Source organism: Mustela nivalis (genome assembly GCF_964662115.1).
Source record: "Mustela nivalis genome assembly, chromosome: 1".
Classification (NCBI taxonomy): Eukaryota; Metazoa; Chordata; class Mammalia; order Carnivora; family Mustelidae; genus Mustela; species Mustela nivalis.
This window is the reverse complement of record NC_139020.1, coordinates 75,666,599-75,693,106: the sequence shown is the minus strand read 5'-3', so window position 1 is coordinate 75,693,106 and position 26,508 is coordinate 75,666,599. Positions and strand designations below refer to the sequence as shown.

The window sequence follows — 26,508 nt, the reverse complement described above, 5'->3', positions numbered from 1 at the left end:
ACAAGTCTGACCACTTCTCAGGCAGAAATGTTACAGTTGGGAGTGAGTGTACATTAAGTAATCAATAAAATTTAAAATATAACATGGTAGGTGGTACTAAGTTATGAAGAAATAGTGACGGAGAGAGGACATTTTGGCTGGAGTGATCTGAGAAGGCTTCTTGTAGGAAGTGCCATCTGGGCTAACACACAGTGCGTGGAGGCGGACGGACATCTGGAGGCTGGAAGGAGAGGCCACCGTGTATGCCGACTGCTCATGCTGGCGGGGGTACACATCAGAGTGCGGATTCTGAGCATAAAGTGCAACACGACTTAAGTTCTAGCAGTTCTGGCTACAGAGCAGAAAGCTGTCATTAGAGAAGAATGAAACCAAGACCAGCTAGAGGCCAGTGCCACAGCTCTGGCAAAGGTGGAGGTGGTTGCTCAAACCAGAGGACAGCAGCAGTGGGAGGAGGAAGACATTCTTGGGCTGGGACTGGACTTTCAAAGTAAAGCTGACAAGACTGCTGAGAGGCTGAATGTAGAATTTTGAGAGAAAAATAAAAGCCCAAAATGACAATAGGGCTTTTATCCTTATCCACCCAGTGACTACATAGAACATTTACTAAGGAGAAGACTGAAGAAAGAAGGAGCAAGGTTAGGGATGGTGGGAAATCAAGATTTTGATTGTATATACTAGATTTCAGATGCCCATTTGTCATCAAAGTAGAGGATGCTAGTAAGCAACTAGATATTCAGACTCTGGAGAGAAGTATTAATAAATGCTCTCGCTCTCTCACCCACGCTTGTGCATGCATGCACTCTCTCTTTCTCTGGCTATATATATATAAATCACATATACGTGTTTTTGTATATGAATGAAGAAAAGTTGGAGAAGGAAAATATGAAGGAGAGAAGCAACTTGAATTTTTATTGTGTCTATTTTGACACTATTTGCAAATATAAGAATGTAGAGCTTCAGTAATTTAAAAAAGGAGGCATTTCTTTGGTCTCTCCCTATAAAATAATAAGCTGATGAAAACAATCTCAAGCATAGCGTTAACAAGACTGCTACCAGAACAGCACTCAGAGATCACCACTACTCACTTTGTGGATTCTTTTCCCCTATTCGTTTACATATACACACAATACAGTTTTGTTAACTTTTAAATACAGTTCATCTTTGTTTTAGCAAACCTGAGCTCAAAATGTGGCAAGCATGGAATTGAGCCATGTTTTCTGTTTTGTTTTGATTAACTTTCCGTGCTTTTAGAGTGGGCTTCACTGTCCAGTTCCCCAGGACCACCCACCACACCCAATAACCTCACACCTTGACTCACTTGTTTAGGACACTGCCTGGCATCTGAGGACATTTGCACTTTCTGATCCTGCTCCTCAGAGCCTTGTAGCTGGGGTCCCCCTTATAAAATCATAAGCACATTTCCATTTCATAAGGAATTATTTCTAAACCTAATCTTTGAGTGGACATCTTTATGTGTAATCTTCAGCTCTTTGTGTAATTCTTTAGTGGAGAATCCAGTCTTTTACTAAGCATGTTTTAGCACCACCTCAAGGAGTCACTGTCTAGTCACCAAAATAGATAAGACAGACTCAAAACAGTTTACCTTCAGTTCTTTCAACAAATACCTACCATGATCATGGGCCAGTGCAGGTGCGAGAGAGGGGTGAGAGAGACAGCAATTTTTTTCAATATAATCTCCGATAGCGAAACAAGCTGTGAATAAAAGAATACCCAAGAACACAAATGGGCAGAAGAGGGATAGAGGAATATTATTTAGGTAGGTGGCCAAAGCAAACCTCTTGAGGAAATGGCCTTCGAGCCAAAGGCTCTGAGAAGAGGAGACGTGGCAATGCCAGAGAGATGAGCAGCCCAAGTACAGATGAGAAGAAATGCAGAAGCCTTCAGAAAGGACGAAGTGTGACATATCAGAGCGGAGAAGGAAAGCAATGTGACCAGAACATCACAGAAAGGGAGCAAGCCACAGAAGGCCTCGGTGGCCACAGGAAAAAAATCTGGATCTTCATCTTAAGTAAGAAGGTAGTAAGAAGCTATTGATGAGGCATAAACAGGGACATGATGTGATTGGATTTAGGCTTAGTGATCAACGTAGTAATCTAGAACCAACAATACAAGGAGCAGAAGGAAAAGAAGGGAAACTAGTTAGGAGGCCGCCACCTTATCCAGCCAAGAGATGCCAGCGGCATGAACCAGCACTCCAGCAGCTCTGGTGGTGAGAAGCGTTTAGATGCAGGACACATTCTGGAGGTAAGAGCAATGATTTACTGATGGAATCGGGATCCTGGCCCGGGTGAACAAGGAGTCCTCTGCGTGCCATGAGGGATTTCTAGCCTCCCCATGGACCTCCTCAGTATTCACCTCACTGGGCCATGGCTAGAGCTTGCCAGCAACAACTCCTGGTATAGTCGTGATGAAATGCAAAATGTATCGTCCTCTCTCACTTACCCAAATTAGGATCAGTAGCCTGACGTTTCTTAATTTTAGCTTCAGAAATAGCAGAATAATAGGCACAGGTCATCTTGATCAGCCACGTTGCTCGAACCATTGGCACTGAATATTTAGCTAAATATGCAAAAACATCTTCTTTTTTACTAAGGATTGGAACCTAAAAAGAAATAACATATTTATAAAAATCACATACTATGTTAATCATGAGGTCAACCTACAGAAACGGAAAGCAAAAGAAAGACACTTAAGTCTCTGCTGCCTTTAAGAAAGCATATCCTTGATGGATTTTCAGCTTAAAAACCAAAAACTTTAAGCAAACATTCATTAAAAGAATCAAAACTATGTTTAACACACTGACAACAGTTTTATCAGTTGTGCTCTCTTATTTATAAAAACAAATTACTTTCAAATTCTCAGATGCTGAAAGCTATTCATCAACAAAATAGGAAAAATAATTTCATGACAGTACTCCAAAGAGTTTTATCTCAAAACCGGAACGGATGATCAAGTGAAAAATTGTGCCCACTCCACATTTCATCAAAGAACACTTTTTTGGGAGGAGAGGGGTATAAAGCTTTCTGGCTGTAACATTCATAATAACAATTTCTAGAAAGCTTCTAAAGTGCCTTTAGCCCAAAATTTAAAATAGAGGCCAAAATGATGGATCAGTGAATCTGCCTAATAAACATTGAGCTAGAAATAGCTGGTTAATTAATTCACTGGTAGAAAGTAGGCACTTGAGGCAGTTCATTATTTCTTCTAAACCGCGAAGGTATACTATTTAGCAAATTAGTATCCCAACATACCACTGAATGTTTCAAAGAGTTATCCCACTCTTCTAGAATTCCTCATAAATACCCTAGGAACAGGCCAGTCATTTACATATGATCTATTCCATTTATGAATGTAGAGTACAACAGTGGACAGAGGACCTCGGCCATGGTGCCCAGAATGGGAGCAGTCAGCATCCGCTACTCCCCCTACCACCTCTGTGCTCTGGTCCTAGCCCCCAGCCTCCCCGGCTCTTTATTTATGAATGTGATAATACCAACCCAACCCTGTCCACCCCACAGGGTGATTAGAAGGGTAAAGTAAAAGAATGGCATATATCAAAACTAGAACAGTTTTTATTTTGTTACCAATTCCAAAGATTTCTGGGTACTGGACGAAGTATGTTCCAAGCCATGGACCTGACCCTGTCGTAAAAGGATCCAGGACACTGGTCAAGAGCCCTGGTCTCTATGGGCCACACTCCAGCTTGATTTTGTGGCGGATATCAAAAAACTTCAAAGCAGCTGATTGTTACAGGATGGCATTTTTCTTAGTCAAATCCTCCTTTAGACAGTAGATATTTTGCATCACTCATACGTTGTAAATTTGACTGTTCACAGGCTTGGAACCAAGTGTGATCCCAAAATTAAAGGAGAAACTGTTTTTGTACACAGCCCTTTAAAACAACCTATTTCACTTGGTTCTTAGCAAAGAAACATTCAAGCTACCCCAGTGCTGAAGGAAAAGCTGTCTGGCTGGACACTGAGTTGCAGCTATCCATACACTGTCTTTCATGCACAATTTAATAGACTTTTGGTCACGTATGGTTCCTGCCTTGGGTGCTGACTTTAAACATAACTGCCATGGCAGAGGCAGCTACACCTCAAAAACATACCTAATAGGGAGATGAAAGTCACACAGGCCAAAGCTGTTAAGGCTTCCTCTCTGCAGACCACAGTGAGACATTTTAACAAGAAAATCTCCTGAAAATTTTGTTTACAAGGCACGTCTTTCATGCAGCACAAGACTCTGGGTTTATAGACTATTGCTGAAGCCAGGGACAAGAAAAGCACAGGCTTATATACTCAGTGCAAGACCTGAGCTGCTGCTCTTCACTAGAACATATAATATGAAGAGTTAAATTTTACTTGTCAAGGTCAGGTTTCCGCTCATTCAGATGGACGAACAGAGTACAAGATCAAGGCCTAAAAAATTGGGCAAATGCAAAAAAATAAATGTAGCATCTCTGAAGAAACATTACTAATAGCTCTTTTATAGATGCCCAAAGGATTTCTTTTGAACAAACAACTGACAGGAGGAAAATAAAAATTTAAACATACAAAATGTTTCGATGAAACTGCAAACAGAGCTAAGCCATAGGTCATACCATTAACAAGCTAAGGCAGGTATGCCAGCTCATTGTCCTTATTGGCAGAACCCCATAAGACATGGTTAACTCAAGTCAAGGGATTTAAAATTCAGAAGAACATATGTGAAGGTTACTTAAATAAGGAAGAAGACACGTATTGGTGGTGTTATCAAATTTACAGTTTGGACCAACTCAGGAAGGAAATTATGTTTACAGTGACATAGTTTATACGAAGTTTATAGGAAGTCATACTTTTCTTACAGTCATGGATTCCATTTGCAGCAAAGAAACCATCCGGCTTTATCTTGTAACTGAACGTAGGCAATCAATGGACAGCTGTTTCGCTTCTGAATCAAGCTAGAGCTGCATCTAAGCAGGGAATGAAAACTAAGACACCTAGCATGTGATGGTTTTTCATCCACAAAAGGGCTGTATCAACTTGTAGCAAGCGCCTTTCCTCTCAGATGAACATCACTGTCAACACGCTCTGTGTTCACCAAGCAGATGCAGAGGCAAAAGGAAACTCCAGAGACCACAGTAATCAATGTCACCTGAAGTGAACCTGTTCTACCTAGAGAACTGTCCAGGAGCCAGAAGGATACCCCTAGAGGCTATAAGTCTATTTTTCCAAATCTTCCTACGACCATGATTGAGTTAAAAGGCCTTTTACTGGCCATTCTTGACCTCTCCGTGGTTAAATATTGGGAGTGCTGAGTTGTAAAACAATGGAAAACCAAGCCCAGAAACTTGACTTATCCCAAACAGGAAACTACTCTGAACTCTAGAACAGAGCTGGAAGAGGACTCACGATTTTGGCAGGAAAATTAAGGCTGCCTGCATTAAGCCACCTGATAGATAAATACCAGAAATTAAAGAAGTATTTGAACCTTCTAGTATGAAGAACATGCAGAGAACACAATCTCTGACCCAGCTCTATAAGAGTTTTTGCCATCTCAGGAATATGATATGCTGAGGAGGGAAGAGGGGAAAACAGAGGGACTCTCCAAAAGCCCAAGAAATGACTACTTCAGGGCACAGTAAATAGTCCAAAAAAAAAAAAAAAGAAGAAGAAGAAGAAAGAAAAAGAAAAAGAAAAAGAAAAAGAAAAAGAAAAAGAAAAAGAAAAAAGTTTAACTTTGCACAAAATTAACGTCAGGGCTTACCTGAGGAACACCTGACTTGGCCAGAGGCAGCTCCTAATAAAGAGAACAATGGCTAATACATTGCACTGTGATTCATCTCCCTCCTCAAAGATGAGCAGCCACTACACCCATACAGCAAGAGCATCAATTTCTCACCTGTATCTGCTTTCAGGAAATATTCAAAAAAGGAATTCTAAAAGCTATTTAAAAAAAAAAGGATGGGACGCCTGGGTGGCTCAGTTGGTTAAGCAGCTGCCTTCAGCTCAGGTCATGATCCCAGCGTCCTGGGATCAAGTCCCTCCTTGCTTGGCAGGGAACCTGCTTCTCCCTCTGCTTGCCATTCTGTCTGCCTGTGCTCACTCTCTCTCCCTTTCTCTGACAAATAAATAAATTTAAAAAAAAAAAAAAAAAAGGAAAACCTAGAAAGAAAGATGTCAGGCTGGCTGCATGGGAACTGAAGGTCCGCCCCAACATGGAGGGTGTGAACTATTGATAGAAAGCCATCAAATACCAAAGGATGCCCTGCGACTGATAGGGCCTTCAGATACAATTTACAGGTCATCGTGGGCCCCCTGGTACATGTTCCACTTCCCCTGGTACATGTTCACTGCCAGGAAAGAAATGCCACACGGTTCAGCCTGTGTTGAGACAGGTACAACCTGAGTAACAAGAGGCAATTATGCTGATGGCTGTGCTTTTCAAGGGTTTCAGTTGCCTTTAATAATAAGGCAACACAATGCCACAGCGGCACTAGGACCAAAGAAAGCCAATGGGAGCCACAGGCTATTTTCAGAAAGTTGCTTTAGAAAACAAATACAGAAAGGAGCTCTGCTTTAAACCAGGCCTGCATCACACTTGTTAATAGCACTATCAAGAACAGAAGATGGACACCCTTACGACAAAAGGGTTTCAGGCCAGATTGAGAAAGACACGTGGAATGATTTCAAAGGTGTGCAAGAAGACAGAGATCTGTTCTAAAACTTTTTCAAAGAAGTTTTTCAAGCACACCCAGAATCGCTATCTTACTTGTTAGGAAGAAGGCTTAGCTTAAAGCATTTGGATTGGTACTTTTCAAGTCAAGGAAGTAACATCAAAGCAAGAATTTCTGAATGACACATTCTGGACATCCTGGCCTAAGGAAACCAAAAATACAATGAAGTCTTATTGCCTTCTCTCCATTTAAAAAACTCGTCTAGGGGCACCTGGATGGCTCAGCCATTAAGCATCTGTCTTCGGCTCAGATCATGATTTCAGGGTCCTAAGATCAAGTCCCGAATTGCATCGGGCTCCCTGCTCAGCGGGAAGCCTGCTTCTCCCTCTCCCTCTCACTGTGTCTCTCTCTGTCAAATAAATAAATAAAATCTTTAAAAACAATAAAATAAAATAAAAAACTCGTCTACCCAAAGTCTACATGAGGCGCCTGGGTGGCTCAGTCAGTTAAGTGGCTGCCTTCAGCTCAGGTCATGATCCCAGGGTCCTGGGCTCCAGTTCCACTTCCGGCTCCCTGCTCAGTAGGGAGCCTGCTTCTCCCTCTCCCACTCCCTCTACCTCTTCCCCAGCTTGTGCTTGCTCTCTTGCTCACTTACTCTCTCGCTCTCAAATAAATAAAATCTTAAAAAATAAATAAAGTCCATATAAATTGCTTCCTGTGTGGAACGTTTAGGTCAAGATGTGCTAGGAACCACATTGCCATCCAAATAAAGGGAGAAACAGCACACGTGCAGCACACACCTGGTTCAGTATACCTGACACTGAAAGAACGGGGGAAAGAAGTATATACTTGGACATTAGCTCCAACATCGTGATTTCTAGAGAAGACCATAATTAAAACAATGTAAGAAATACTTGATACCTTTTTTGCCAAAATAGCAAGTGGTTTATTTCCTGCTAAGTCAGAGAACCAACTATGAATTGCACTCTGGGATCGAGCAGTAACCAGCCAATAATTATCTTTAGCATTAACTTGTGGTTTCTTCTTTCCGGTGTCCTGGAAAGTGTTAAGCTTTAGTTTCTCAGCTAATATACTGCTGAAATAAGCTCCAATCTGTGGAAACAAGAGAAAAAAAAGAAGTTTGAAGACAGTATGTATGTTAGTAATGTATAGTAGTATTTCATTTTTGCTTTAGGAGAATATCTTTAAGCAGCCCATGAGAAAATAAAATGGCAATTTAAGTCCTTGAAGCCAAGAGTTGTGATTTCCTTATACTAACATAATGCAAAAACCCCCACAGCATTTTTGTTCCACTATTAACAAGTGGTTCAAGGAAAAAAGAAGAGCCTTTGAAAATCTCTGAGAAGATGAAATTAATTACATCCTGAATAAATTTCAAGACAATGGGTTCTGCTTTAATCTTCAGCTGTACTTCTTTTTCAGACTACATCCACATTTGGAGAGAATGTGTTTCCTGAGAGGTGTTGCACACAAAAGCAGAAAGTCTAGTAATCACACAGAAATCATTCTTTTTCTGGTTTCATCTTAATAGCATATAGTTTTAGAAAGGAAAATTCTGTATTTATACTCAGTGCTTTTAAAAATAGTTTAGAAAATTTATTTAAATGGAAAATTACAAACGGTTCAATTAAATTAAGTATTCAACATTTTTAACTGGACTGCCAAGTTAAGTTGGAGTACATGGGTTTCCAGAGAAAGCTAGTGTTACCTGCTCTGAATGGAATAAAGTAGCAAAGGGAGTTCCTGTGAATGTCTGTGGCATCTTCGTATTAATCAAATTAAAGAAGGACAAAAGAGGAAGAAAGACAGAAGGAAAGGGATAAATAACTAAAAATTAAGTGAATCCACAGAAAACTTGTTGGAATTTCCAAGAATCTATTTCACTCCCTGGGAATTGTTTACTAATATGATTCAAACAACAAGTCAGGTTAGCAGACAGTGACAACCATGATTAAAATAAAATATCTACCCTGGTGAAGCACAATAAGAATCACTACCTTAGTTAATGCTCTTGAGTCAAGAAACAATTAAGTGTATAGATTGGAACACAGTTGTAAACAATTAGTCAGTTTATCTACCAGAGTAGAAAGCTAGTACACTTTTTCCTACTGTTAACGGAATTCCTCGACCCTTGTGATTTATGGACAATAAAAAAAAAAAAAGTCTATTTGGTGTGTTTAATATAATATGGTAATAAAAAATTAGAATTAGGAAAAAAAATCTGAGCTTTGTTATTTTTTTTTCCCCAACAAACTTCATGGTGTGTTTTCTTAAGAAAATGTTTGCAAAATGTTTAAACAGGAACTAGATTAAATGCAAAAATTTAGCAAAACCAGTTGTTTAGGAAAAAGCAGCCAACCGCAAATTGTTTAATTTTAAATCTCTCAATCAATATTTGGTCTTTATACCAAGAACTTAAAACCCCTACTTACACCAATTGTTTAAATTTAAAAGGTCTCTTACTTGCAATTATATAGGAGTATTTTAATCATAATAAACAAAGGTATAAAGATTTTTTTTAAAATAGTCAGCAATCTGCTATGCAGATTGTATTTTTGTATTTAATAACAATGGAACATGTTACTGTATGTGCATTTTACATTCTAACAAACCTCAGGAACCACTGCACACTGCAAACCAAGTCAAAATTCCCTAATAAAGAGAAAGCAAAAAAACAAACAAACAAAACAAAACATAACCATACACTGAATTTTATATTCACATTATTCCAAACCTAAAAAAGTAAAGAGTCTCATTCCCCAAGTCCCAATGCCTACTTCTGCAAGTAACCACATTGGTTAGTTTCATAATTATGTCTTTTCCAGTGTTTCTTCGGTTGAATAACATACACAAACATGAATATATTACTTTCTCTTTTTTTACATGTATTCCTCTTTGTGTACATTTAGTAAACGTCTGAGAGCCTTCTACATCTGTATACAGAGAATTTTTTGTTAACTTTCACAAATGTACTGTGTGGGTGTACCACATTGTATTTAATCAAACCCCTGTAACTGGACATTTGGAGTGTTTTCCCTAAACTTCTGCTATTACAAATCACATTAAAATGAATAACTTGTTTGTTATCTCACCCATGTACAGCTACAGATTTCAGATAAATTTCCAGAAAACAGATCGTACAATTCTATAATTTCAATCAGCATTGTTAAATTGTCCTCCATAAGCTTCATACCAATTTGCACTCCCCCAGACAAGGTAGGAGAGATAAAGTTTAATTTAAAACTTGTTTCCATCCAACCAAAGCGATTTTGAAAGTAATTCATTTCAGAAGAAAATGGAAAAAAGTTTAGGGACTACACTATAGTTCATGTATTCCATATTTATAAGCTCAAATTCCCTTCAGAAGGTTTGAATCCCTGAGTAAATCTCACCGGAAGAATTGGCAGCAGAAGCTGTAATGGGTGTTATTTCCATTTATTCAGTTATTTAAATTGACATAAAACTTGATACAACAGAACAATTTGGCAGCTCACATCAAGAGACACACAGCATTCGTACTGTTATGGGCTGAACTGTGTTCCCCCAAACTTCATATGCTGAAGACCTAATCCCCAATGTGACTGTATTTGGAGACAGGGCCTTTAAAGAGGTTGAGGTCAACTGAAGTCATAAGGGCAGGGCTTAATCCAATGGACTGGTGTCCTTGTAAGAAGAAACACCCAATATACATACATCAAGAAAAGAACCTGTGAGGACAGAGTAAGAGGCCAGGCTTGCACAAGCCAAGGAATGAGCCCTCGGAAGGATCCAGACCTGCTGACACCTTGATCTTGGACTACCAGCCACCCTGACTGTGAGAAAATAAATTTTTTTCTCAGAAAATTAAACTTCTGTTGCTTAATCCACCCAGTTTGTGGTATTTTGTTATGGCAGCCTAAAGAGACTAAAATGCCTACTACCCAAGTAAGTATGCTTCTGAAAATTTATCCAAAAGAACATAAGCTGTACATTCAAATATGACTATACCCTCTTCATAAGTAACCATGAGAAGTTGGCAACAGTCTACTTGGTATATACCAACAGTTTCTAGTCATTATAGCATAAATGATGGAATGTTATCTGTCCATTAATAATTATGAATATGAATACTTCAGCCTAAAGGAAAAGCACTTACAAAATAATGCTACTTTAAAAAAAAAATTGGAAGACAAAAAAATTTTGAAGATGGATGGTGGTGACATGTTACACAACAATATGAATGCACTTAATGCCAAAGAACTGTACATTTTAAAATGTTAAGGGGCACCTGTGTGGTTCAGCATCTGACTCTTGATCTCAGGGTCATGAATTCAAGCCCTGTGTTAGGCTCCAATAAATAAAATAAAATAAAATGGTAAAATGGTAAATTTCATATTACATATATTCTACCACAATTCAAAAAGAGAAAACCAATTACAACATAGATATAATTATGACTGTGATGTTAAAAAGTGTATGAAAACTGGAAAAAGAACAAAAAAATACTATGTTCAGTTGATGAGGTTATCTGCAGAAAATGCATCTGTTTTCTTTCACATTGTTTATGTATTTCAATTGATTAGCAAATTGTCAAGAATACTTGTGTTTATGTGTACATGTGCACACACAGATCTTAAATTATGCACAAATCTCTAACAGTGGTTATCTCTGGGGAAGGAGAAGAAAGTACATTTGTTTGATTTCGTTTGTGTAATGCTTTCAATTTAACAGAAGTATTTCAATATTCAGAAAATAAAAATAACTCAAAAAGGAGGAGAAAAACCAAACCTTAAAAGAATACAAAAAGAAGCAAATAATTCCACTTAAATATTGATTATTAATATAACCACACAGAAAAGAGATTTAATTCAAGAAAATTTTTAACACAACATTCTGACTATATACTGTAATGAAAATTAGTCTAACGACAAAAAGTATAATACAAAAATTATAAATTTTCCATAGTAATTTTGTGGTTGGAGTAGCATTACTATAGTTTATTCTGGAACTTTTTTATGTGTATTGTAAGACAGAGTAAATAAATAAATATATCGAATTTACTAAAAGGGTTCTCACTTTGGGAGAAATGAAATACAAAGATGGGACAGGAAAGAGGAAAAACCCTGGGGTATTGGGTAAGCACAGGTAGATGGATGCAAGGAAGGAAGAAAAAGAAGACAAGACAGGAGAAGAGAAGAAACAAATCTCTACATTGTTTCCCATCTCTGTCCACTGAAAGGACCTAGAAGTTATGATACTCTAGTTGCAAGGAGCATGCCAAGTCTCCAGCCCTGGGCTGCCGCACAGAAAGAACATGAATCTGTAATATGTTACTATATCAAAGGTAAGGAAGTCTCAAAGAATGATGGGGATGTCAAAAGCACCCAAGAAGTAGGTTAAAGGCGCCCCCTGGCCAAGTGAGAGATAATTTAAACATCAAAAAGAGAAAAGATGACACATCAAATTTTAAAAGAGTCCTGGAGTTCAAAGTGATACTAAAAAACGGGATGTCAGAGCACCTGGCTGGCTCAGTGGGTTAAAGCCTCTGCCTTCGGCTCAGGTCATGATCCTAGAGTCCTGGGATGGAGCCCCACATCGGGCTCTCAGCACAGAGGGGAGTCCGCTTCCTCCTCTCTCTCTCTGCCTGCTTCTCTGCCTACTTGTGATCTCTCTGTCAAATCAACAAATAAAATCTTAAAATAATAATAATAATAATAATAATAATGGGATGTCAGGGCACCTGGCTGGCTCAGTGGGAAGAGCATCCAACTCTTGATCTCAGAGTCCTGAGTTGAAGCCCCAAATTGGGTGTGGAGATTACATTAAAAAAAGAAAAATGGAAGTGTCTGGGGTACCTGGATGACTGAGTTGTGAAAGCATGCAACTCTTAATTTCAAGGTGGTGAAGAGTTCAAGCCCCACATCGGACGTGGAGCCTACTTGAAACAAAATAATAAAAAATAGAAATAAATTTTTAAATGGGGTGTTATTTCACAAAAGAATGCCAACTAATAGATGTATTAGAAAGAACAACTGGAAAAGCAGCATTTTGCAACCACCAGAAAAATAACTCATTCAGCCAGCATTATCAATTGATGATACAATCACAAGATGAAATTGTATCAAAGAATAGCATATTCGTTTGGTCTCAAAGTATCACCCTACAGAGATTACTAAAAGGAAAAGACAACTACTTTTACAATGTAAAGTGACAGCAGACACTATCTTCCATGATCAAAGGTAGTACAACCAATAACAGGACAAACTGGCACTGCATGTCTTCTGATACACAATATGGTCTTCTTGCCAAAAATATATAACCTGAATCTTATGAAAAAACAGTAAGACAAACCTAGAATGCAGGATTAGAATATAGGAAAATAACTGGGGGTGCCTGGGTTGCTCAGTTGGCTGAGCATCTGCCTTCGGTTTGGGCCATAATCCCAGGGTACTGGAATCCAGTCCCAGATCAGGCTCCTTGCTCAGCAGGAACCCTGCTTCTTCTCCCTCTGTCCCTTGCCCTACTTGTGCTCACTCTCATCTCTCTCAAATAAAATCTTTAAAAAAAAAAAAAAAAAAAAAAACAGGACAGAAGCTCTTTCGAAAGCCCCTCCTCTTCCCAAAAATAACAACATGAGCAAAGGTGGAGAGTAGTACTGTTTACTGTACCAGATTACAATATATGAAAGAGAGGGACCCCTGGGTGGCTCAGCGGATTAAGCTTCTGCCTTTGGCTCAGGTCATGATCTCAGGGTCCTGGGATCAAGTCTCGCATTGGGCTCTCTGCTCAGTAGGTAGCCTGCTTCCTGCCCCCTCTCTGCCTGCAGCTCTACCTACTTGTGATCTCTCTCTCTCTTTCTCTCTCTCTCTCTGTGTCAAATAAATGCATAAAATATTTTTTAAAAAATAGATGAAAGAGACAGGACACCCAAATACAATGCATGATCCCTGATTGGGTCCTAGGGCAAGACCTTACATAAGATATTCTGGAGAATTCTGAATACGGATTGTGGTTTTAAATAACAGTAATTTATAAGCATTCACTATCAAGGGTGTCACACACACTTTCTCATAAGTTTTAGGAAACAGACAATTTGCATTACCTTTGATGGGTTAATTACAATATTTCTGGCTGAGCCATGTTCATCTCCAGTAAAGGCTGGTTGATTGTTGAAGCCTTGCTTTACATTCACAGCAGTAAGTTCATCCTGTTCAAGAAAAGGTATCAATTAATCAAAGAGACATAAAAGCTCTAACTCTACCCAGCATACTGAGGGCTCAGTAATGACTATGAGACTATGCTATACTTTGTGGAACAGAACTGTTGAAAACACACCAAAGAGAGCAGAAACTGAAGATTTAAAACCAATACACAGTGGCACCTGAGTGGTTAAGCATCTGCCTTCGACTCAGGTCATGATCCCCAGGTTCTGGGATGCAGTCCTGCATTGGGCTCCTTGCTCCATGGGAAGCCTGCTTCTCCCTCTGCTTGCCACTCCCCCTGCTTGTGTGCTCTGGACAAATAAAATCTTAAACAAGTAAGTAAACAAATAAAATCAATATACAAATGTACAGAGAGATATAAAAACAAATGTGGCAAAATATTAACAACTGTTATCTTGAATATAGGGCATGTGGAGGTACTCATTATACTGTTCTCTCATTCTATTAAGTTTAAAATTTTTAACTAATAAGTTGGGAAAAGTAAAAAATGAGCTAAAATCCCCCACATATGCACAAACATAAAGTCACAGAATTTGTATACTAAAATTGTTTCTAGAGATCCCATGGTTGGGCTCTCCCTTCCCTGCCAGCCCCTATACACATCCCTATTTTATGTTCAAGAAAAATGGCTCACTCCACTTATCCATGACCCCACAGCAAGTTAAAGACAGAAATGAAGTGTTCATAAGCACAAGCTTTGTGATAACCGCAGCACCATGACCAATAGCATCTGAAGGGAAGTGTAGGGCTTGCAAAATTCTTCCATACACCTTGGCTCACTTGATCTTTACCAAATTCTAAGGTAAATGTACACATGTATCTTCACGCCCATTTACAGATTAGAAAAATGAGGCTCACTAAGCCAGCACAGTTAAGAGGACAGAGCCAGCACTGAAATACAGTCTTCTCAACCCAAGACTAGAAAGAGAAATTTCCATAACTCCATGCCACCAAAGTACAAATGCCATATGAAAATGTAGTCTAAAAATACATAGCTACAATTCATACTCTCCTTAAAAACATCTCCTACTGGATAGATCCAGGAGAACTTTTCTTCCCAAGGTCACAACACATCAGAAATAGCCCAAAGCCTTAAAAAAAAAAAAAAAAAAGACCTTGCCCTGCCCAAATCATTCAGCTATGGAACTAAATCAGAGTTCTTAAAATATAGACTTGAAAGAATACAAGGGAAAGGTTTGAGTAAATGAAGCTACCTTCTGTTCCCCGTCACTCTAAGCCAAGAAAAGGTTTAGTAACCGCTGGGGTAATGCTGCTCTCAGCACAAGAATAAGAATATATGCTTTGCCTTCATAAGTAATTGCTGCAAGTGTAAACTGAAGAAAGGCAAAAAAAGCAAATAATCAAAATCACAGCTGTGATTAAGCAGGAAGCCTTAGGACAAAATAGTTTATGACATATAAGCACCTGAAAGGTCAGCCTGGCTGAGAGCCAAGGTCTCCTGGAGACGTGCCATGTAACTTTACTTAATTGTGTGTGTACTCTACCTAACATCTTGGCAAGCCACTGTTCTGGCAAGCTTTCAAAAAGACCCCGCTACAGGAAGTTTAGCTCTATGATAATCAAGTCTCCTCCAAGCACGAAGGTCACTGAAATCGTGACCTGCACAGAAAATGAGTTGCATACACCTATCAACACATCTCAAACTGCTCCCACATTTTCAAACCAATTATTTGAAAATCTAGGGCAAAATGACATAATGCATATTTGAAGTCAGAAAGGTGTTAGTCAACTTAAAGCGAGTGAGCTAACAAAATTTCTGTAGTCTCAGAGTCTCAGAAAGAAGAGGGACAAATGGGATCAGACAGGGAATGGGATGAGAAAATTGAATTTTTAATCTTTGATTCACCATCAGAGTATTACAAGAAACATTAATTGAGTAACAGCGTATGTTTTTACTAAAAATACGTTCTGGCCTAATCAACAGGAAACACGTGAGGCTTTCAGGACCAGTTAGTCCCATTTGGTGCTGCTGCACTCACTGTTCTAAAGGTACTCTAACTCGCGACTCGGCATACCAACGGCTAACCCCCAGCCTGGCGAGCCAGGCCCTGCAAACAAAGGCACGCCTACAAGCAATGCAGACACCCTCCTCGGAAGGAAAAGAACATGGAACCATGGTTACTTATTTGTCGACCACATCAGATTTTCCTCACATTAAGATCCACACAGGTACTGACTACTAGAAGCCTTGAGTTGTGAGAACTTTATCTTGTATTCTAAACTGCACGAGGGGCGCCTGGGTGGCTCAGTGGGTTAAGCCGCTGCCTTCGGCTCGGGTCATGATCTCAGGGTCCTGGGATCGAGTCCCACATCGGGCACTCTGCTCAGCAGGGAGCCTGTTTCCTCCTCTCTCTCTCTCTCTGCCTGCCTCTATGCCTACTTGTGATCTCTCTCTGTCAAGTAAATAAATAAAATCTTTAAAAAAAAAAAAAAATAAACTGCACGAAAATACATCCAGAATCCAACCCCCTTTATCACCATCACCAATGGCCTCTCCGGATCAGGGCCCCTCCATCGTCTCATGCTTGGACACTGCAATGGCTCCTACCTGGTTTTCTTGCTTCTACCACTGCCCCACCGAAAGCCATTTTCAATGCAGCAGCCACAGGGAGATTTTTTAAAACTTAAGATCATGCTATTCCTGCTCAAAACCTGCATTAACTTCTCAACTTAAAGTAGAAGCAAGGCCCTATGACGTCCTACAAGGCCCTGTGTGATCCAGCCCCTATTACCTTTTTCACCTCATTCCTAACCACACTTGCCTTAGCTGGCTCTACTCCACCCACAATGGTCTCCTTGCAGTTCCCCAAGCAAGCCTGCTGGATAGCCTCAAGCCTCATGGCCTTTGGACTGTCTGTTCTCTCAGCCTAGTTTGTTTTCCCTTGGTATTTATGGCCAACTACATAACCACCTTAAGTCTTTGCTCAAATTTCATATTCTCAATGAGAAATCTGATACAAGTGGACTGCTCACCCTGTTCTCTTCACCCCCAGCATTCCTAATCTTCCAATAATCCATAGCACTTATCACCTAAAATGCTCTGTACTTACAATGTACACTGACTGTTTCGCCCACTAGAACATAGACCCATGAAACCAAGGATCTTTATTTCGTTCAGAGACACATGCCAAGCGCATAAAGCAGTGCCTGGCACAAAGCACACATAGGTATTCAAAAAACATTGGTTGAAAGAATAAGTGTGGGGCGCCTGACTGGCTCAGTAAGTAGAGTGTGGACTCTTAGTCTCAGGTCCTGAGTTCAAGCCCCACATTGGGCATAGAGCCTATTTGGGGGGAAAAAAAAAGAAAAGAAAGAACAAATAAGTGAATGATAACCCGTTTTGAACAATTAACATAATAAACATCCTGAATTACTCTCCCTTGACTTTGGGGCCTGAAATTCCATTTGTATTTGTGATAAATCTTCCTAATCACACAGCAGTGGCTCTCACCCCACCTACCCAAAGCACCATCCTTGGGGGGTTTCTGAGTCAGAAACGAAATTTCATAAACAGTAACTATCCAATACCAGTATTTTCTTTAAAAATCAATATAATGGGGGCACCTGGGTGGCTCAGTGGGTTGAGCCTCTGCCTTTGGCTCAGGTCATGATCTCAAGGTCCTGGGATCGAGCTCCGCACCTGGCTCTCTGTTTAGAGGGAGCCTGCTTCCCCTCTGTCTCTGCCTGCCTCTCTACCTACTTGTGATCTCTGTCAAATAAATAAATAAAATCTTTTTCAAAAAAATCAATATAATGCCCTTACTCTAAAATTTTTCTCTAAAGTAAGTTATAACAACAGAGGTACTTGAATATGCTCAGGCATACAACACTAGACCTTTACCATTCAAAGCTCAGTCCACGGGCCAGCAGCCAGCAGCAGTGGCATCAAGTAGGGCTTGTTGAAAATGCAAAATCTCAATCACAATGCAAATGCAAATCCCCCAATCACACATTCTGCAGTTCAACAAATCCCCAGGTAATTTGTGGCACTTTAAACTTTGAGAAGTGGGGCCCTAGGAAACGAAGATATTGTGTTTGTTTCTTGAATCATCACAGTGAAGTAACTACAAATGCAGACGTCATTTGTGTTCTATTGCCATTTTGAATGGCCAGAACAGGGACACCTGGGTGGCTCAGTCAGTTAAGTGTCTGCCTTCTGGCTCAGGTCATGAGTCCAGGGTCCTGGGATGGAGCCCCAGACCCTCATGGGGCTCCCAGCTCAGCAGGGAGTCCGCTTTTCCCTCTGGAAGCAGACTCAAGCCCGTGTGCTCAAGCCCATGCTCCGTCTCTATCAAATAAATAAATAAAATCTTCAAAAAAAAAAAAAAAAAAAGACCAGAGCAGCATGATACAACTTTTCTGAAAAGGCCAATTCTTAGTAAAGTTTCAAACTAATAAAATAAATCTCCAAATATATTAATACTAAGTTATAGTCTTCAGAAACACAGTGTATAGTAAATGTATGTTAAAATCCTGCCCAAAAAAGTACTTTGAGATCATATGTAAACAGATTCCCACCTGGAATAGAAAGGAAAATAATGAGATTGAGATGGTCCAGTGGCACATGTGACAGCCCAGTGGGATGCAAGTTTCCCTTGAGCACTCTGAGTTCACTTAGCACACGTGCGCCACCCCACTAAATGGTCCTGGCACAGCAACCACGGCAACAACCAAAACAGCCCCCATAGGCTTCCACATCACTCCCACTGGGCACTAAGAAGGAGAGGGCCGCCTTTACCCTCAAGAGGCCTGCCCCTGCCACAGGACCCAGAAGCTCTGCATTTAGGAAGCCCTGAGTTTCACACGTCAGTGTCAGCAAGAGCCCTGCCCCTGGTGGGACATAGCACAGTGGATATGTGGGTCCAGCAGTCCACCCACCACCTTGAGGGCTCAGACTGGGATACGGACACTCGGCTACCAGTGCAGTCAAGGCTGGAGGAGCACTTGCAGGAAATGCACATAGGTGGGACACGAGAGCGTGGGTGAGAGCTCAGAGTCTGCAATCAGACTGTCCAAATGTGAAGCTCCAGCTGCAGGAACAGGGGCTCTACGCAACCTTTGGGACTGTTCCTGTCCTTTAGAGTCCTCACCTGTAAAGAGAGGGACAGCTCCACATCCCATCTGAGGAAATAAGGTGGAGAGCTTAACTACCCCAAGATCATATGGTGGTAAAGGACTCCAGAGACCCACCATGCTATATGAAAACAGCCAGCCATTACTACTACTGTTATCGCTTCTGTCCGGTTTCTGGCTAAGGAAAGAACAGATAGACTGAAGGTGCAGTAAGCACTCAGATGTACGCAGCATCCATTTCAGGAACTGAAAAGACCCTGGCCTTAGGAGGGGCTTTTTAGACATTTGCCGGCATCAGAATCCCCTGAAGGGTTAGTAAAAACACTGCTTCCTGGGCCCCACCCCCCAGAATTTCCAATTCAGTAGGTCTGGGGTGGGGCCGGAAAATTTGAATTTCTAACAAGTATGCAGATCTAGGGACCACACACTGAGAACCACTAACAGAAAGATCTGGAGTTTGTGGCTTTCTAGAAAACCAAGGCTTCCAGGCCCAGCATCAATGTGTACTCACCATCAGGAGGAAGTTGTATGTCCAAAAAAAGACTGGTCAGAATTCTCTTCCACATCTCCCTTCCCTCACCACAAAGGCACAAATACAAAGCTACACACACGCGCGCGCATACACACACACATACACACACACACACCACACCACACACATACACCCTGGAAGGAAACCAGAGCATGAAGTTTCCTCTTTCACTCCTTTAGCTTCTCACAGACCTGCAATGAATAAAAACACCAAGGCCACCATCGATTACATCAGGAATCAAACAGCCAAAACAGAAGCTTCCAAGTCACTTGCATTTGCGGTTTACTGATACAAAATGTCATGTCAGCTTCCTAGAGAAACTAAGGGAAAGGGAATAAAACTCAAAGCATCACAATCAAAATATGCAGCCTGATAGTTTATTTCCAAAAGTTTCTGAAAAGGGTGCTGGGCTAGAATTTAAACAATGACTTAAAAGTAAGATTCAAATTCCAGGGTATTTACTATCATTTAGCCAGTATTTCTCACCGTCTGCTAATGCACCAACAGACCCCTTTAAAAAAAAAAAAAAAAAATTCTCTCTGACCTGAGGATGGTCAGACCCCAAATGGGGAAAATGGGCCAGGACGGTGAGAGTTCACGGCATTTGGCAACAATGAGAGGCGGAACAAGAAGTAATGTGTGTTACACAAACTCAAACAAACTTTTATGATGCTTTGCTCTGAAGGCCTTTGCCAAATCTAATCAGGCAAAAATAGAAGGGAGAGAGTCCAAATTTTGGAACAGCATGCCTCTAAAATACCCAAGCCAGAACCCGTATAGGACACAAATAGCTTCCTCTCGCACTAGCCTTGAACCTCTTCAAAGATTTTTCTAAATAAGAGGATAACCACCAAAATTCTCACAATGGCTCTTACTGAGATTTCAACTAGCTCTACCAGCCCTAGTCAATGATTCTTACAAAAAAAACTATCAGCTGCTACTTTGCCCATCTGCAAAGGTGGGACAACTAAAACCCAAAAATCTTAGGGGCACACCCAACCATTAATCAGGGTCTCATCCTCAGGCCTATATTCTGGGCACTAGATCAGCAGTGCCAACTATGTTCCAGTAAAAGGACCCCTTAGTAAAATGTTGAAGAATTTCACACTGTACAATGTGGGGAATAAAAAAAAGAAGTAACTGTTGGGGGGAAGGGGGACAACCATGAATTCAGAGAGTTTTAAATGTACATAGCTATCATTAACACCATCAAGGTCAAATTTTATGTACACATGTGTGACACCTAATAATTACTCAGCCAAGAGACGATGCTGACTGAGAATATAAATTCAGTCCTCACCTGGTGGCCTTGGGCAGCAGCACACCAGACCAAAGTGCATATGGATTTCAACAGGTTTAACACAGAACTGGCCCCAAAGCAACCTCAACATGGAGAAAGGACTCTCACACCTCTTGTCACTGGTTTCTTTTTTTTTTTTTTTAAGATTTTATTTATTTGACAGGCAGAGATCACAAGTAGGCAGGCAGAGATCACAAGTAGGCAGAGAGGCAGGCAGAGAGAGAGGGAAGCAGGCTCCCTGCTGAGCAGAGAGCCTGATGTGGGGCTCGATCCCTGAGCCGAAGGCAGAGGCTTTAACCCACTGAGCCACCCAAGCGCCCCTTGTCATTGGTTTCTACTAAAATAGTAAGCCTTAAAGCACTTTTCAGGAGACAGGTACCCAGAGACAAACAAAATCCTAGAAATTGTCCCATGTTCATACAGAAGGCCAGGGTTCACTCTGCATTTTTATATTCTATACTAACACAAAAATTGGAACTTCAGGGCCTTGGGTGAAATCCAAATGCCTCCATAAACCTCACACATTTACCTTGAACTATGTTCAGAGAATAATCTTATGTTTTGGATCACTTTCAAAGCAATCTTTTAATTTCAATAAAATGTTTCACCGGGAAAGTGAAAACATTTTGATGTTAGTTTGGAAACTGGGTAAGTAAGCTCTTTCTCATTCAAGAGAGAAAAAAAAAGTGTCCCCTGGAGGGCTCAGTTAATTGAGCGACTGACTCTTGGTTTCAGCTCAGGTCATGATCTCAGAGTCCTAAGATGGAGCCCCCAGTTCGGCTCTGCTCTCAGGCAGGGTCTGCTTGAAGATTCTCCCCCTCTGCCCAGTCCCCCACTTGTGCAAGTGCTCTCAAAGAGGGAGACAGTGAGAATGGAGGGAAGTAAAGAAGGGAGGGAGGGAGTCCCTCAGTGGCTCAGCTGGTTAAGCATCCAACTCTTAATTTCAGCTCTGGTCATGATTTCAGGGTTGTGAGATTGAGCCCCACGTGCGGCTCTACACTCAGCGTGGAGTCTGTTTGAGATTCTCTCTCCCTCTGATCCTCCCCCTGCTTGTGCTCATTCTTTCTAAATAAATGAGTAAATAATAAAATCTTAGAAAGAAAGAAAGAAAGGTAGGTAGGTAGGTTGGTCGGTGGGTCTACCAGTTAGTTGGTAACTCATGACAATTTTCAATGACCTTTTCAAAAGCAGAGAATGCATGCAAACACATACACAGATACACACATATGCAAGCACACATACTAAAGCTCCCCCAGACTTCTCATCTAACCCACAGAACACATGCAGACATGTCCTATCTCTTCAGTCACCTACTCCTGCCTAACACACTAACTCAAAGACTGTTCAATGAATCGGACAGAAATGTCCACCAGGAATGACAATGCCACAGAAATAGAAAAATGTCCTTTGCTAGTCAGGCAGACAAGTTTAAAACAGACAAGCTATAAAACTATTTTTTCTAGCCTTGCCCAACTCTCCCTGAAAAGAGCATTCTCCCAGACCCCTGAGGACGTCTACAGATCCCAGTTTAAGAAAAGAAGCTGTGATAATCCCCAGCATGAATATATTTAATGGCCTTTAGGCAACACCTAGAGTTGGCAGATACAAATGACCCAGAAGATAGGGAAATAATCTTTCTCCCCTCATCCCTAACCAATTCTATCCACACGTCTGTCAAAACATGTCTCATATCTATTCCTTTAAAATATGACAGTCGCCTCTCTAAACTATGGCTACAGCCATCACAGTGGGCCCTGGCTACTGCTCCTCATGTATTTCCCTTCCTCTGTTTAGTTTCTACCTGAATCCATCCTGCCCACAGGCCCTGATGAATCTTCCTCAAACAAGTATTCTTTTCTGCCCTCCCTTATTCACAAGCCTCAGAAGATTTTCCACGTTGTTCCTTCTGTTCCCCAGAAGGGGCTAAAGAATGGAAGCATCTAACACCACCCCTCCAAACCCTCAGGGACATCTGCAGGCCTTCTCTCCACCTAACTGTGGCTCCAAATCACAACACAATTACCTCAGAGAGGCATTAAATGCCTTGAACAATCAAGCTCCTCCTCTCAGTCTCACTTCCATCCTCACACTGATTTGGGTTTGAATGCAGAGCCCTTACCTGTGATGGGGAAAAGGGTAACTGACCTCTCTGTACCTCAGTTGCTTCCTTTGAAATGAGGCAAGAATAACTCACAGGGTTGAAGTTATATAAGAAAAAATGTACAAAGAGTTTAGCACAGTGCCTGGCCCGTATTACATGCCCTATAAATGTTGGCTATGGTTATAAAAACTTAGAGCTATATTTTATTTTTATATTTTAACTCATTTAATCTACTTGACTATTATACTCTTCCCCACATAAGTCATCTTTTCAGCCTCTGAGCCTTACGTAATGCCTTTCCCATCCCCTGGAGTACATTATCATGAAATCTTCTGCCTTCTTCAAACCACAACTCAGGGCTCCCCTTCATTCAATCAACAAATAAATAAATATACAACATTGTGCTAAGTACTGGGGATTCCATAGTGAGCAAATTACAAGCAATAAATGTCCCCAGGGAGAACCTCCACCTGCTCAGGATGCACATAATAGGGTCTTAACAATCTCAGAAATCAGACAAGAATTCCCTGAAGAAGGGACCTTTGAGCTGAGCTCTGTCTGAGAAATAGGAGTTAACGGAGTTAAGAGGAGGACAGTATAATGGTAAGGGCGACCATTTGCATGCAGTGGTACAGTATTAATTCTACGACTGTGAAAAGCTAAGGATATATATTATACTTCCTAGAACAATCACCAAAAACAAAACAAAACAAAAAATCCACAACATAAAGAGGTATAACTAAAATATCAATAGGTAAATTAAAATTATAATAATTTAATAATCCAAAAGAAAGCAGGACACAGGAAAAAAAATAAAATGTTATACCTAAATCCAACCATATCAAATTATTAATGAAATGATAATTAAAATTTAATGGACTAGGGGCACCTGGGTGGCTCAGTGGATTAAGCCTCTGCCTTCGGCTCAGGTCATGGTCTCGGGGTCCTGGGATCAAGCCTTGCATCGGGATCCCTGATTCCTTCATTCATTGATCCTGGGATCAATCCCTGCTCTGCTCAGCAGGGAGCCTGCTTCTCCCCACCCACACCTCTGCCTGCCTCTCTGCCTCCTTGTGATCTGTCAAATAAATAAATAAAATCCTTTAAAAAAATCTAATGGAATAAGATTCCAATGAAAGGACAGGGACTCAGATACATAAAAAAGAAAAACCCCATGGAAGCAGACCAAGTGTCCACTGACAGATAAAGTTGACGTGGGATAGACAGATAGAAAGAATGGAATATTACTCAGCCATAAAAAAGGAATGAAATCTTGCCACTTTCAATGACATGGATGGCATCAGAAAGAATAATGCTAAGCAAAGTAAGTCAGTCAGAGTAAGACAAATACCATTTGATTTTATTCAGATGTGGAATTTAAGTTACAAAGCGAATGAACAAAGGGGGTAGAAAAAAAGAGGGAGACATAGAGACAAACCAAGAAACAGACCCTTGACCATAAAGAACTGAGGGTCACCAGAAGGGGAAGGTATTGGGTGAAATAGGTGATGGATTAAGGAGTACACTTGTGATGAGCACCAGCTGTTGCACAGAAGTGCTAAATCACCATGCTATAAAGCTGCAACTAATAATACACTAGATTGTAACTCACTGGAATTTAAAATCTTTAAAAAACAAAGCAAAACCCAACTATCTGGTGCACTTCTGTAAAGATGGGACACCTGGCTGGTTCAGGCAGGAGAGCATGTGGTGCTTAATGTTGGGGTTGGAAGTCTGTGCCCCACATTGGGCATAGAATTCACTAAAAATAATAATAAAATAAACAAAAATAACTTAAAAAATAAATATAAAGACAATAAGTTGACAGTAAATGGATGGGAAAAGATAAATACCATGCAAACAATGAGCCTAAAAAAGCTCGAGTAGCTATGTTAATATTGGACAAAGTAGCATTCAAGATAAAAAGCATTATTGGGGCGCCTGGGTGGCTCAGTGGGTTAAGCCGCTGCCTTCGGCTCAGGTCATGATCTCAGGGTCCTGGGATCGAGTCCCGCATCGGGCTCTCTGCTGAGCAGAGAGCCTGCTTCCTCCTCTCTCTCTCTCTCTCTCTCTCTCTCTGCCTGCCTCTCTGCCTACTTGTAATCTCTGTCTGTCAAATAAAATAAATAAAATCTTTAAAAAAAAAAAAAAGATAAAAAGCATTATCAAAGATAAAGTAGGGAGAATCATAATGACAAAAGGGTCAGTGCATCAGAAAGGCATAGCAATCATGGAATCATGGGTATACATGTGCCTAACAAGAGGGACAGGAACAGCATGTATAAAGCCTATGGGGTTGCGAAAATGAAAGAATGCTATCATGCAGAAGGGACTCATTTGTGACGAGAGGCTGAGCTATGGGTGAGGACAGATCACACAGGGTATTATGAACCAAGTGAAGGACTTCTGTCTTTATCCTAAGAATAGTAAAGGTTTTTATGCAGAGGTGACATCATCCCATCTGAATAGGTCTGCAGTGTGGATAACCAATGGGAGTGGGTTAGATTAAATGGGAGACTGCGGGGCGAAGGAACTGGAACTAGTAAGCAGACTCTCCTAAGAGTCAGGACATCAGATGATGGTAGCTAGGACCAAGATGGTGGTGACAGAGGTAGAGAAGGAAGATAGAGAGGAAGAGAGGAAATAATAGGTAGAGAGGAAATAAAAAGGACTACTTAGGATGGCTACATAACTGGACTTCTTGTTGAAGTATTGGATGAAATGACAAAGAATAAGATTATCAAAAAAGAAAATCCCCCAAATTTCTGGGATGGCAATATTTCTTAAGAGAGGGTAAGCAGGGCTGGGGGTTGGGGGGCTGCAAGGAAGAGGAGCAGGTCACAAGTTCAGTTTTAAACTCAAGTTTGGGAGCACCTTCAAGCCTCTGCCTTCGGCTCAGGTCATGATCCCAGAGTCCTGGGATCGAGCCCCGCATCAGGCTCTCTGCTCGGCATGAAGTCTGCTTCCTCCTCCCTCTCTGCCTGCCTCTCTGCCTGCTTGTGACCTGTCTGTCAAGTAAATAAATAAAATTTTTATAAATAAATAAATAAATGAATAAACTCAAGTTTGAAGGAGGAAAAGAGACACAATATTTTGATAGGCTCTTAAATATACCAGTCTCAAATGCAGAGAAGTCTCGGCTGGTGCTGTAAGGTGGAGTTGTCTTGCATGTAGGTAGTAACTGAGGCCTGGGGGTGCGGCCGAGAGCACCTAAGGAGAGGGTAAAGTGAGAAAACAGCGGTTCTGATTTAATGGCAGGTAGGGAAGGAAAACCCTTCAAGGAGACATGGCATCACCAAAGAGAGAAGGAAACCAGCAATGCTGTATCAGAAGCTGAGAGAAGACACTGTTTCACCAACAGAGAGATCAATATGAGTAAGTGCCACTGGGAACATCGCTGTCACTTGTGACCTCAGTGAGGGGTGTCTTGGTAGAATGATAAAGGCAGAAGCCAAACTGGAATGACCAGAGGAAGAAGTGACAGTAAGCACACAAGATACTTTTGGAAAAGTTTGGAGAAAAAGGAGGAGGAAAGAAATGGGAAAATGGGATCATGGGGTAGAGGGAGATCTAAGACAG

General features: G+C 40.8%; 1 protein-coding gene across 15 annotated transcripts in view; it reads right to left on the bottom strand.

The window, feature by feature from the left end:
• Positions 1 to 26,508, bottom strand: part of MED12L (mediator complex subunit 12L) — a 322,213-nt gene that overhangs the window by 273,312 nt on the left and 22,393 nt on the right. For 13 of the 15 annotated variants that reach the window (XM_082708331.1, XM_082708336.1, XM_082708339.1 and 10 more), the window contains exons 3-5: positions 13,782 to 13,886; positions 7,601 to 7,792; positions 2,464 to 2,623 (exon numbers count right to left, since the gene is read on the bottom strand). In XM_082708331.1, the coding sequence (XP_082564457.1) occupies positions 2,464 to 2,623; positions 7,601 to 7,792; positions 13,782 to 13,886 (457 nt within the window). The remainder of the gene's footprint in view (positions 1 to 2,463; positions 2,624 to 7,600; positions 7,793 to 13,781; positions 13,887 to 26,508) is intronic. The other 2 variants (XM_082708335.1, XM_082708334.1) reach the window with 1 other exon arrangement.